The sequence below is a fragment of the Eptatretus burgeri genome, chromosome 3, assembly GCF_056783735.1.
Source record: "Eptatretus burgeri isolate ZD-2024b chromosome 3, Ebu_testis_v1, whole genome shotgun sequence".
Classification (NCBI taxonomy): domain Eukaryota; kingdom Metazoa; phylum Chordata; class Myxini; order Myxiniformes; family Myxinidae; genus Eptatretus; species Eptatretus burgeri.
The window spans coordinates 143,862,233-143,875,110 of record NC_140963.1 but is presented as its reverse complement, the minus strand read 5'-3'; the positions used below and the strand labels follow the sequence as shown (position 1 = coordinate 143,875,110).

General features: G+C 46.4%; 1 protein-coding gene across 1 annotated transcript; it reads right to left on the bottom strand.

Moving 5' to 3' along the window:
- Nucleotides 1-2,759: 2,759 nt before the first annotated feature.
- CYCS (cytochrome c, somatic) lies at nucleotides 2,760-10,709 on the bottom strand. Its single transcript, XM_085876018.1, has 3 exons — nucleotides 10,570-10,709; nucleotides 3,785-3,950; nucleotides 2,760-3,014 (listed from the first exon to the last, which is right to left on the bottom strand). Exons 1-3 carry the CDS (start codon nucleotides 10,570-10,572, stop codon nucleotides 2,866-2,868), a joined length of 318 nt encoding a protein of 105 aa, XP_085732144.1. The 5' UTR covers nucleotides 10,573-10,709; the 3' UTR covers nucleotides 2,760-2,865.
- Between the last annotated feature and the right edge of the window lie 2,169 nt (nucleotides 10,710-12,878).

Genomic DNA, 12,878 nt, shown 5'->3' with positions numbered 1-12,878 from the left:
TTCTCGCGGGCATGGTACAGTGTGGAACAGTACGAGTGGGCGTTTCGCGTGCGGGGAGGGCTTGCGGCTCTGAGCGTGTAGAGGGCAGGGCGGGGGCTTCGTGAAAGTTCCTTCAGAATGGTGTGGCAATTTCCACATGTGAAGACGTCTACCTGCCCCCGTCGGCTGCAGACCAATGGGAGGGGGAGAAGGCTTGTGGGAGGAGAGAAGAAGAAACAGAAAGACAGAAGTGGAGGGATGGGTTCGTGTGAGCAGGGACGAAAAGCACTTCTGAGCAAACGGCTCCAGAAGCAGAAAGGCTGAGAGAAGCAAAAGGCAGAAAGCAGAAGAAGCAGAAGTTGAGAGACAAGCTCACATGAATGGTTAAATCTGGTCTTATGTGCCTTTTTGCTTTCTTGCTTATAAATACTTCTTTTTAAATGATTGCTTGTTTGTGTGTTTGTTGTCATTTTTAATCTGTCTCGGTTGTCTTTTGCTTTGTTGGTCCTACACATCGTTAGACGGGACATTCTACCCCAATAATTTGCTTTGTTCGCCAGTGTACTCACTAACGCTCGGCAGTAATCCGAGTGTGCGCCGAGGGAACGTGACCACAATTGGCCGGCCGTTCGCAGATAAGGTATCACGTGAAGTCGAGTAACCCTGCCCGGATTAGCCGTGCCAATTGGCGTTCATGATTGCCTAGCAACCTGCCGGTGCATGGAGTTACCTGTGCCCAACGGCCTCAGGACCCGGCGTTCGGGAGGGACCCAAGTACTCCCTCTTGGGGCAGGCCTCAAACCTCCGGATCCACGACAACATATACACTCCTTTCTCGCAAGTACATTTCCAAGTATTTGTTTGCTTGTTTAAAAAATTTTTGTTGTTTCTTTCTACAATCCTTATCTGGGAGGCGTGAAATATGGCCAGGCCGCTCCGATTGACTGTTACTCAGGGTTTCTGCGCATGCGTGCTGAGTAATCTGGGGAGGATTACATCATTTTGAAAGTGCCCCATTGTTAATCCCCACAGGGTAAAACATAATAGATCAGGTATGAAATGCATCCAACATAAAAGTTAAAGGGGGGCTTAACTTTGCAAAAACATTTTCTGGCCCAACACTTATTCACTTGTGCAGAACCAGGAATACAAAAAAGGTTACTTGTAAGTAAGTACGGTAGACTGAGAGTAACAGTTGTGGATTAATGGGGTCAATATATATAGGCTAGAAATGGAGGATGACCTGAGGTGGTGGTGTACTTGTAGGGGGAAAGTCAGATTGAACTGACTCACGAAGGTAGTTCACAATTAGTAGAGGAGGAAATGTGTAGAGTTGAGCAGTGAGCATCAATTTTGTATTTCACCAGGGAGAGGTGAAGCATCCTGGGTGTTGAAGCAAAGGGAACAAGATGAGAAGAGCAGCAGTTAATAATGTACTTCTAAAATCAAGAGGCCACCAGCCTGTTTGCAATAAGAGCAACAGGCCTGGTCCTTCTGTTTTTGGTGGCATATTCCAATGTGGTAGAGAACCATGTATAACACAGCATCCGTGATGGGACGACCAACCAATAGGGGGAGAGCAGGAGTCCAGTGAGCTACAGACAGACATCGTGGGCTGGTGTGAGATCTTCAGATTTACAAAGAAAGGACTTGGAAAGACGGAGGTTGCCCAGTAAGTGGCTGGCTTTGGTATATTGCCAGCCAAGTCGATCGTAAGGCCGATGGTGAGTGTCAGAAGTGTAAGAGAACAAACCTCGAGTCATCATTCAGGTAATTGGACAAGTGAGTATGTTAGCTTCTTCCAGAAAGACGAGGTAACTGCCATTTGCCCGGTTTCAAAGACATTGAAAGTGAAAGACAATCTGATCCTTTGCAGGTCGGCTGAAATGGAAGCAGAGGCTGCGGGTTCGTTAGCGGAGTGGGATATCGTTTGGCATCGGTTGGAGTTATCTGCAAAGAGGAAAAAAAAAAGTTTTCCAAAGCATTGGAGAGATCCTTTCTGTAGATGAACAAGGAGAGATGTTTTCAATCCAACACACCACACCTTTGAGAGATCCCAGCCACTGCTATGAGAAGACATTATAGGATTCTGTTGAGAGCCAAGTGCTGACAGTGTAAGCACAGGATAGAAATACCAGTCTGAAGCCAGTTATTATATCCACAGAGGGTGGGGGAGTGGTAAGAGAGAAAGGGAAAGCATGGTTGGTGAGTGTAGGATCATGATTAAACAAAAAAAGGTGAGGAAGAGGTTGGAGTAACAATGGGAAGGGACTGACTCACGAAGATTCCACAACCTTTTACATGGAAAGAGGAATGCACGTTCTACAATCTCACACATCTGTACAGAGCAATTCATGTCACACTGCCAAAATGGGCCAAATGGCCATTTCTCAAAGCAGGATTTACTCCAAATCTTGAGCGAAGGCACGACGAGAGCTTCTTTCATCAAAAACAAACCATGACGAGTGCACTGCATTGAAAAGTTTAATTTCAGTCGGATGTGGATATCACTGCCAGGCAGTCTGCATCTCCCTTAAAGTTTTTATACACCACCACCACCACCAAACAAGAAACTCAAAACCATTTGATAAAAAAACCCCCAAAAAAGTGTTTGTGTTCAGTTAACTCATCAATCCAACTGAAGAAGAAGATGAAGAAGAATCAACTTGCCATTTCTGTTGCTGTTCATGAGTAATACAATTCTACTGAAACCGTTCACATTCGCACCACCTTTTCCAGTTTTACCCTCCCCCCCCCCCACCAAAAAAAAAATCACATGATTACCCTTCGTGCCTTTATTGGCAGGAGCTGTTCATACAATGCACATAAGAGCAGACCGAGGAGATGCCAAAAGGTCGATAATAAATTACCAAAACTTCCCAACACTTATTCAGAAGTTGCTTTCTTGAGGTAAGCGATTAGATTCTCTCGTTCAGACTTCTTCTTGATTCCGGCAAACACCATTTTAGTACCAGGAATGTATTTCTTGGGGTTTTCCAAGTAAACCATTAGAGTTTCCTCACTCCAGGTGATACCTGGAAAAAGAGAAGTTTGGAGGTGAGCTCACCAGATTTACCTTGAGCGAGGGGAAAAAAAGGTGACACACCTGACTGTGCATCACACACACACACACACACACACACACACACACACACACACACACACACACACACACACACACACACACACAAAATATATATTTTAAATCCATTTTAAAAGACCACAAAAAATGCAATCTAATAAATAAAACTCATTGTCTGTCCGTCCATTTTTCTGTCTGCATTTTTTCGCAAAGACCGCTGGGCCGATAACCACCAAATTTGGCACACAGACAAAGTCCAACCCAGAGATTGTCCGAAGGTTATTTTAATTTACCACCTCAGCCTTTAAAGACCCTGAAGACCCCAAAACCCCGTAAGACCCAAGATACTTAAGACCCGTGAGACCCCCAAAGACGCGTAGGATCCTTTATGACAGAGACCCTTTAATATCTCCAATACACTGAACATCAAAAGGACCGTTAAGACCCAGAACCCCAAGAACCTTTCAGACCACAAAGACCAGTAAGACTCTTTAAGGAGGGAGAGGAAGGGTGGAGGTGGGAGGAGGAAGAAGGGGAAGGGGTGGTCATCCAGAGAGAGGAGAGTGGGGTGGGAGGAGGAAGGGAGGGAAAGGGGTGGGGTGGGAGGAGGAAGGGAGGGAAAGGGGTGGGGTGGGAGGAGGGACCCAGCATTGCCCGGCAACACCGGGTACCTTTGCCAGTCCCAAATACAAAGAAAGAGCAAAGTCGGTACAAAGGCCATACCTTTTTTCTTGTTGGCCTCCGTGTAAGTGAACCCTGGCGCCTGGCCGGTGGAGCGTCCGATAAGGCCCCACAGATTGGGTCCTGTTTTGTGTTTTCCTCCTTTCTCAACAGTGTGACATTGGGCACACTTTTTCACAAAGACCTCTTTGCCTTTCTCGGGATCACACTGAGTGGAAACAAGATGCAAGTGCAACAATCAAATGTCTCTCAAAGCACGTTGAGACAGGCATCTCGGGGTTTGTGCAAAAAGGGTGACACAACACAGTTTGGTTAATAGTGGCAAAAAAAGCTGTTCAAATACACAATAACAATGATGTTATTTAAAATAAAATTACATTACGAGGACATGGAGAAGCAAATGTGTCGTTCTCCAAACTCTCGACATATGGCATCAAAGGCAAACTGACTTGCTCTCAACGGAAACCTTTCATCTCCTCTCTCTGTCCCCATCAAGGCTCGAGTGCCCCCAACATACTGTTTTAGGCCTAGTCCTTGTCCTGATCTTCATCAGTGATCTCTCTGACTCTCTGGAAAAATCCTCGATCTACCTGATGACTCCACCCTCTGCCGGGAAATCCTTCATGAAGAATGATGGAAATCCTTCGTTCATTCCTGATTGAAAAAAAAAAAATTCTCCATTTCTATCCCCCCTCCCCACATACTTTCTTAACAGCGCTCTTGAAGTTCATTCACTCAAACTCTTGGGTCTCACTCTCAGCTATATTTCTTGGGAAAACCACAATTCTGAATTGACCTCCAGAGCCAGCAGTCAAGGAGCTATTTCCCATATAGGCCTTAAAATAAGGTCTTGCTCAACCCACACCACATACAAGGTCTGAATGCATATTATGTTAGGGCAACCTCTCCTGAGCAGTTTTAGAGTGGGTGTCACTTCAAATTACGGTATAGCATTTTTTTATACAGGCCATTTTTGTATGGTTGGGGTCAAAAAGTTTTATTCCCATCAATGGGAGAATGTGATCCATGGTGGGTTGCTTTAGTCGATTGTATCTTTTGAACCGGTTCATTCCAATTATTATACAATGCATGGATATAAAGAGAAGAGATTGGTGCATACATATAAATTACTGTCAGTGAAGCATTAGTCGAAATTCATATGAAGAATCCAATAACGCAACAAACATGTAGTAGAATTCACCTGGCAAATCGAAAAAGTGCGTTTGTGGTTTTGTATTTCTGTTTGCTGAATGTCTGTTGAATGCATAATTTTTGTGCTGTTATCTGTACAAAATGTATTATTTGTGATCTTGAGACAGTTTGCCTGTTAAATATACATAGCGAGACCACGTTGTCAAAGAACGTATCCTAAATCATCTATGGTTTGCACATGTACCATTTTGAAGAGTTATGACTTTCTGCTGATCGTTATAATAACATTTCTTTTCGTTTCAGGTCGTTGAACAGTTCCTAAAGTACCTGGACGTTCATCTTGAAGTATCTTGACCTGTTACTAATTTGTCTTCTGGACTCCAGACTGCAGTCTGTGAGGGATGAAACCTCGTACGATTTTGTCGATTTGATGGAGACATGGATGACGATACCAGCAGTGCTTGCGTGCTTCCTGTTTTGCCACCACGAAAACGGAGAAAGAGAACAATCTATGACAAATGTGTACTCCGTCAAGAAGATTTACAGGATGTTCTTCGAAAGGGACAGAGCGCTTCCATTGAGAGGAGCGTTCCTGCACTGCAGTGCAGGCAAGATGAGCGTTACGAGCGACTGCTTCCAGATTTACAGAGACTACAGACCATGGATGTAATCTGGCATTCAAATTGCTACAAGTCCTGCGCTAGCAAACACAATCTCAATATTACTGCGAAGAGAAGAGGACCATCGCTGTCGCCGTCTGAAGTTTCGGGATCGGATACGATGGACGCAGATCAGCTAGGGAGACAGTCCAGATCACAGTCGAGTCTTGGAGACTGGTCAAAGTTCACGTTCTGCAAGAATAGGTCCCACAAAAAAAAAGTGACAGAAATGCTGAATGCTAGCACATTTGAAGTGTGTCAATCAATCAAGGTCTCTGCTGAAGCTTTAGGCGATGAAGAAATGTTGCATATAATCCGTGGAGTAAACGGTGACCTTGTGGCAGCTGAAGCAAAATATCACAAAGTATGCTTTTCAAAGTACACCAGTAAGTCAAACATCAAACATCGCACTTTTAAGGCCAGCGAAAATGAAGATCAATACACCAGCGCTTTCCGGGACTTAATCGATGGCCTTAAAACAGATTTGAAGCATGGCAAGGCATACGATATGCGCAATCTTCTCGAAAAATATCAACGTCTTCTAGAAACACACGGTGTTGACCACGAAAAGGCCATCAAATACACAAAGCAGCATTTGAAGCTCAGATTGATGAGGCATTTTGGCGACGAGGTGGTATTCCACCAGCCCCAAATTAGAGAACAATCAGAACTGATGTATACAAGCTCAATATCACTGCAAGATGTACTGAATGCAGCCTTCAAAAAAAAAACATTTGAGCCCCATGAAGACGAAGATTCTTCCGCTGATTAACAAGTTTTGCATCAGACAGAACGCACTAAACTTCTGTATCGTACTGCGATGCTGATCAGAGGGGATATTGCTGAGTGCAACGGTATTCCTGTCGAGCCTTTGAACACGGACGATATGAGTCTCATCACAGCGAGATCACTTATACCAGACAGTGTATACTGGTTCTTACGCTGGGTAATTTCGGCTGATGATAGTGACAATGCTGGGAACTTTCCGGCAGAATGCAAGAATCAATCAGACGAGACACGCCTCCCACCCCCACCCCCAAGTTTATTCCAATGCACGTTGTTTGAAAGCACTTGACAGCCCCTCAAGATGGTGCGATACTTGGCTTTCATCCCTTAACGGAGTGCGACGGTGTCTCTCACTTCCTTGGTCACAGCAAGTCGACTGCTTGGCGAGTGTTCAAGGAATACCATGGCCTGTTGGGCAGTTGAGGCAAAGGTGAAATTACTGATGACATCATCAAGTAATCTGAAGTTTCCATCAGCAAAGTGTATGCAGCACCAATTGTAGACAGTTGCGACGAGGCACGAATGAAGTTCTTCTGCACGGGGCGGTCTCAAGAAACTCTACCCCCAACATCTGATGCAGCACGATTCCACATTATGCAGGCACACTATCAAGCAAGTTTCTGGAACCGATCCCACTCTCTCCATCCATGTCTCCCATGTGGTACATCCATGGGCTGGACCCACAAATATGAGAACCTGGTGCCACGCTTACTCTCCCTCCCTCCAATTCCTAAAGTGTGTTCAGAGATCGCGTCGTGTGGGTGCACCAATGGCTGCCTCAGTGCGTGTTGCAGCTGCAGATGACTGAGATGACCATGCACCGAAGGTTGCAGATGTCAGACAAAAGACAACTCTCAGACTCGAATGTGGAAAACACTTTAAATCAAACTCAGCATATCCTCAAATACAAAGTGAGTTTGAAGGGCAATCGTTAACATGAAACGCTTCCAACTACCTTTTTAAAGCCCTCTCCTCTCCTCCTCACCTTACATTTTCACCTCCATCATAATCGTTCATCATCCACCCAAGCCAAGCCACCCCCTCCCCCCAGCCCTTCCGTGCTCAGGCCGCTCATGCAGAGAAACAATGAAGAAAACAAATCTTCGATTTGAAAAGACAATTGAGGGTCATAAAAGGCATGAGCACGTGAAGTGTCACGCGATTGCTCCGAGATGTGAGATCTTAATACATGTGAAGTGTCACCGGGATTGCTCTGAGACGAAAGATCTAAATACACGTGAAGTGTCACCGGGATTGCTCTGAGACGAAAGATCTAAATACACGTGAAGTGTCACTGGGATTGCTCCGAGATGTGAGATCTAAATACATGTGAAGTGTCACCGGGATTGCTCCGAGATGTGAGATCTAAATACATGTGAAGTGTCACCGGGATTGCTCCGAGATGTGAGATCTAAATACATGTGAAGTGTCACCGGGATTGCTCTGAGACGAAAGATCTAAATACACGTGAAGTGTCACCAGGATTGCTCTGAGACGAAAGATCTAAATACACGTGAAGTGTCACCGGGATTGCTCCGAGATGTGAGATCTAAATACATGTGAAGTGTCACCGGGATTGCTCCGAGATGTGAGATCTTAATACATGTGAAGTGTCACCGGGATTGCTCTGAGACGAAAGATCTAAATACACGTGAAGTGTCACCGGGATTGCTCTGAGACGAAAGATCTAAATACACGTGAAGTGTCACCGGGATTGCTCCGAGATGTGAGATCTAAATACATGTGAAGTGTCACCGGGATTGCTCCGAGATGTGAGATCTTAATACATGTGAAGTGTCACCGGGATTGCTCTGAGACGAAAGATCTAAATACACGTGAAGTGTCACCGGGATTGCTCTGAGACGAAAGATCTAAATACACGTGAAGTGTCACCGGGATTGCTCTGAGACGAAAGATCTAAATACACGTGAAGTGTCACTGGGATTGCTCCGAGATGTGAGATCTAAATACACGTGAAGTGTCACCGGGATTGCTCCGAGATGTGAGATCTAAATACATGTGAAGTGTCACTGGGATTGCTCTGAGACGAAAGATCTAAATACACGTGAAGTGTCACCGGGATTGCTCCGAGATGTGAGATCTAAATACATGTGAAGTGTCACCGGGATTGCTCCGAGATGTGAGATCTTAATACATGTGAAGTGTCACCGGGATTGCTCTGAGACGAAAGATCTAAATACACGTGAAGTGTCACCGGGATTGCTCTGAGACGAAAGATCTAAATACACGTGAAGTGTCACCGGGATTGCTCCGAGATGTGAGATCTAAATACATGTGAAGTGTCACTGGGATTGCTCTGAGACGAAAGATCTAAATACACGTGAAGTGTCACTGGGATTGCTCCGAGATGTGAGATCTAAATACATGTGAAGTGTCACCGGGATTGCTCCGAGATGTGAGATCTAAATACATGTGAAGTGTCACCGGGATTGCTCCGAGATGTGAGATCTAAATACATGTGAAGTGTCACCGGGATTGCTCCGAGATGTGAGATCTAAATACATGTGAAGTGTCACCGGGATTGCTCCGAGATGTGAGATCTTAATACATGTGAAGTGTCACCGGGATTGCTCTGAGACGAAAGATCTAAATACACGTGAAGTGTCACCGGGATTGCTCCGAGATGTGAGATCTAAATACATGTGAAGTGTCACCGGGATTGCTCCGAGATGTGAGATCTAAATACACGTGAAGTGTCACTGGGATTGCTCTGAGACGAAAGATCTAAATACACGTGAAGTGTCACCGGGATTGCTCCGAGACGAAAGATCTAAATACACGTGAAGTGTCACTGGGATTGCTCTGAGACGAAAGATCTAAATACATGTGAAGTGTCACTGGGATTGCTCCGAGATGTGAGATCTAAATACATGTGAAGTGTCACTGGGATTGCTCCGAGATGTGAGATCTAAATACATGTGAAGTGTCACCGGGATTGCTCCGAGATGTGAGATCTAAATACATGTGAAGTGTCACCGGGATTGCTCCGAGATGTGAGATCTAAATACACGTGAAGTGTCACCGGGATTGCTCCGAGACGTGAGATCTAAATACACACAAGCACATTGGTGAAGGAGGCCATCGGGTGTTTCATGCCTGCACTGCACCAACGCCAGTATCATCACCCATGGACACACACAAGCTTCCTCCGAATGCTGACCATATCCCCACACCCCTCTATCCCCAGTGCATGCAGGTCCCCATGTAACTCCAATCTAAGCAGATCCATCCCCTCCACCGTCAGCACCTCTCCAGGGAGACCATTCCGTGCATTAACCACCGTCCTCACCCTCAAGCTATGACCCCTGATCCACCCTCTGCTGAAAAACTTCACCCATCTCGTCCACACCCTACATGACGTCACGGACGTTTCTTACGTCACAAGGTGACACGTGAAGCAAACTTGAAAATTTCCTGTGAAGGATTGAAAAACATTCCATCGCTTTACATGTCGGGAACGAGATTCCGTTTAAAACGTTGTGGACGTGCAACGTGTAAACTGTGGCGAAACGCGAACGAATCATGGCGGGACAAAATGTACAATGATCCACCCACAAGGACACGATCCAAGCACAAGGACATGATCCAAGCACAAAGACATGATCCAAGCACAAGGACATGATCCAAGCACAAGAACACGACCCAAGCACAGAGACACGACCCAAGCACAAGGACACGACCCAAGCACAAGGACACGACCCAAGCACAAAGACACGACCCAAGCACAAGGACACGACCCCAGCACAAGGACACGACCCCAGCACAAGGACACGACCCCAGCACAAGGACACGATCCAACCACATGACCCAACCACAAGAACACGACCCCACCACAAGGACACGACCCAAGCACAGAGACACGACCCAAGCACAAGGACACGACCCAAGCACAAGGACACGACCCCAGCACAAGGACACGACCCCAGCACAAGGACACGACCCCAGCACAAGGACACGACCCCAGCACAAGGACACGACCCCAGCACAAGGACACGACCCGACCACAAAGACACGACCCCAGCACAAGGACACGACCCCAGCACAAGGACACGACCCAAAAGGTGCTACATGGATCATGTCCAGCGGCGGTCCGGCGTCTCGCAGGCCGAACCAAGCCGGACACAACTAGAGCCTCGTAAAGACTTCCTCACTAAAACAAACAAACGGTCACAAAGAGAGAGGTTCCAACGGCCATGAAGGAAAGGTTACCATGATGAGGAAGCCTTCCGGAAGTCACCAACTGTCGATCACTCGACAAGCGCAAGGTCAGGAGGCGCGTGCAGGAAGGGGCGTGTCTGAGCGCGAACACGTGACGGAAGTGGATGGGTTGAGGTGAAACGTCATACAGTTGGGCGGAGCGAGACGCGTCTCATGACGTATGATCAGCAAATATCCTTTAAAACCGGTGAAGTAGTTTTGGTTTCCAGTGCAAGTTGTTTTTATGAAGTTTTGTTCGCGCAAAGCAATCTGAAAATCATTAAAATGTTTGATGTGTATATCCCCCCCCCCTCCCGTGCAAATGGTTTCTTCCGAATGACGTGTTTCTGGGGGTGTGAAATTGGTCATACGTCATGACCTTGAAAAATTACAAAGGAATAAACCTTTGGAGAGAAAAAAATCGGCTACAGTGACGTGTGGACGTAGAATGGACCAATTAGCGTCAAGAAAGGCGGCGGTTCGCCGTGACGATCGATACATTTGTAAGGATGAATCTTCTTCACCAAAAGGAACAGGCCACGCCTCTGGATGACGTAATGAGTCACGTGCTCCCCAGGACCACCAGACCCAACCATTACATGCAGTGATGGGTAATATTTATGTTTAGAGTTTTAAGTGATACAGCACAATGGTAAATAATGTAAAATAATACCGAAAACAATTTGTTGCTTGTCCACCGACCCCGACGGTATTTTGCCTCAATCATTCACTCACTTTCTGACCTCCCCACCCCCTCTCGTCTGCAGAGACCTCGTTTAAAAGTTTTCAGATGGTAGATAACCTGTCTGTGTCTGTAATGTACATATTCGAACACCATCACGTGATGTACCTGTTCAATGTCCTGCACGTGATGTACCTGTTCAATGTCCTGCACGTGATGTACCTGTTCAATCTCCTGCATGTGATGCACCTCTTCACCCCTTCCCTCCTCCCCTGTCCATCTTGCCCTGTCCCTATTGAGTGGATGTCCTATCTTGGTTGGGTTTGTGGTGTAGGTGATGTCAGTACCATGGAAGGCAATCTTCTGGATTGGGTTTGTGGTGTAGGTGATGTCAGTACCATGGAAGGCAATCTTCTGGATTGGGTTTGTGGTGTAGGTGATGTCAGTACCATGGAAGGCAATCTCCTGGATTGGGTTTGTGGTGTAGGTGATGTCAGTACCATGGAAGGCAATCTCCTGGATTGGGTTTGTGGTGTAGGTGATGTCAGTACCATGGAAGGCAATCTTCTGGATTGGGTTTGTGGTGTAGGTGATGTCAGTACCATGGAAGGCAATCTCCTGGATTGGGTTTGTGGTGTAGGTGATGTTAGTACCATGGAAGGCAATCTCCTGGATTGGGTTTGTGGTGTAGGTGATGTTAGTACCATGGAAGGCAATCTCCTGGATTGGGTTTGTGGTGTAGGTTTATGTCAGTACCATGGAAGGCAATCTCCTGGGTTGGGTTTGTGGTGTAGGTGATGTTAGTACCATGGAAGGCAATCTTCTGGATTGGGTTTGTGGTGTAGGTGATGTCAGTACCATGGAAGGCAATCTCCTGGATTGGGTTTGTGGTGTAGGTGATGTCAGTACCATGGAAGGCAATCTCCTGGATTGGGTTTGTGGTGTAGGTGATGTCAGTACCATGGAAGGCAATCTCCTGGATTGGGTTTGTGGTGTAGGTTTATGTCAGTACCAAGGAAGGCAATCTCCTGGGTTGGGTTTGTGGTGTAGGTGATGTCAGTACCATGGAAGGCAATCTTCTGGATTGGGTTTGTGGTGTAGGTGATGTCAGTACCATGGAAGGCAATCTCCTGGATTGGGTTTGTGGTGTAGGTGATGTCAGTACCATGGAAGGCAATCTCCTGGATTGGGTTTGTGGTGAGGTGGGTGATGTCAGTACCAAGGAAGGCAATCTTCTGGGTTGGGTTTGTGGTGTGGTGGGTGATGTTAGTACCATGGAAGGCAATCTCCTGGGTTGGGTTTGTGGTGTAGGTGATGTCAGTACCATGGAAGGCAATCTTCTGGGTTGGGTTTGTGGTGTAGGTGATGTCAGTACCATGGAAGGCAATCTTCTGGGTTGGGTTTGTGGTGTGGTGGGTGATGTTAGTACCATGGAAGGCAATCTCCTGGGTTGGGTTTGTGGTGTAGGTGATGTCAGTACCATGGAAGGCAATCTCCTGGATTGGGTTTGTGGTGTAGGTGATGTCAGTACCATGGAAGGCAATCTCCTGGATTGGGTTTGTGGTGTAGGTGATGTTAGTACCATGGAAGGCAATCTCCTGGGTTGGGTTTGTGGTGTAGGTGATGTCAGTAGGAAGGC

Bases quoted from the DNA above. Each gene is read 5' to 3' on its own strand.
- CYCS (XM_085876018.1), bottom strand. The intron at 3,015-3,784 runs GTATGGCCTTTG...CTCTTTTTCCAG, and splicing joins GGAGGCCAACAAGAAAAAAG to GTATCACCTGGAGTGAGGAA.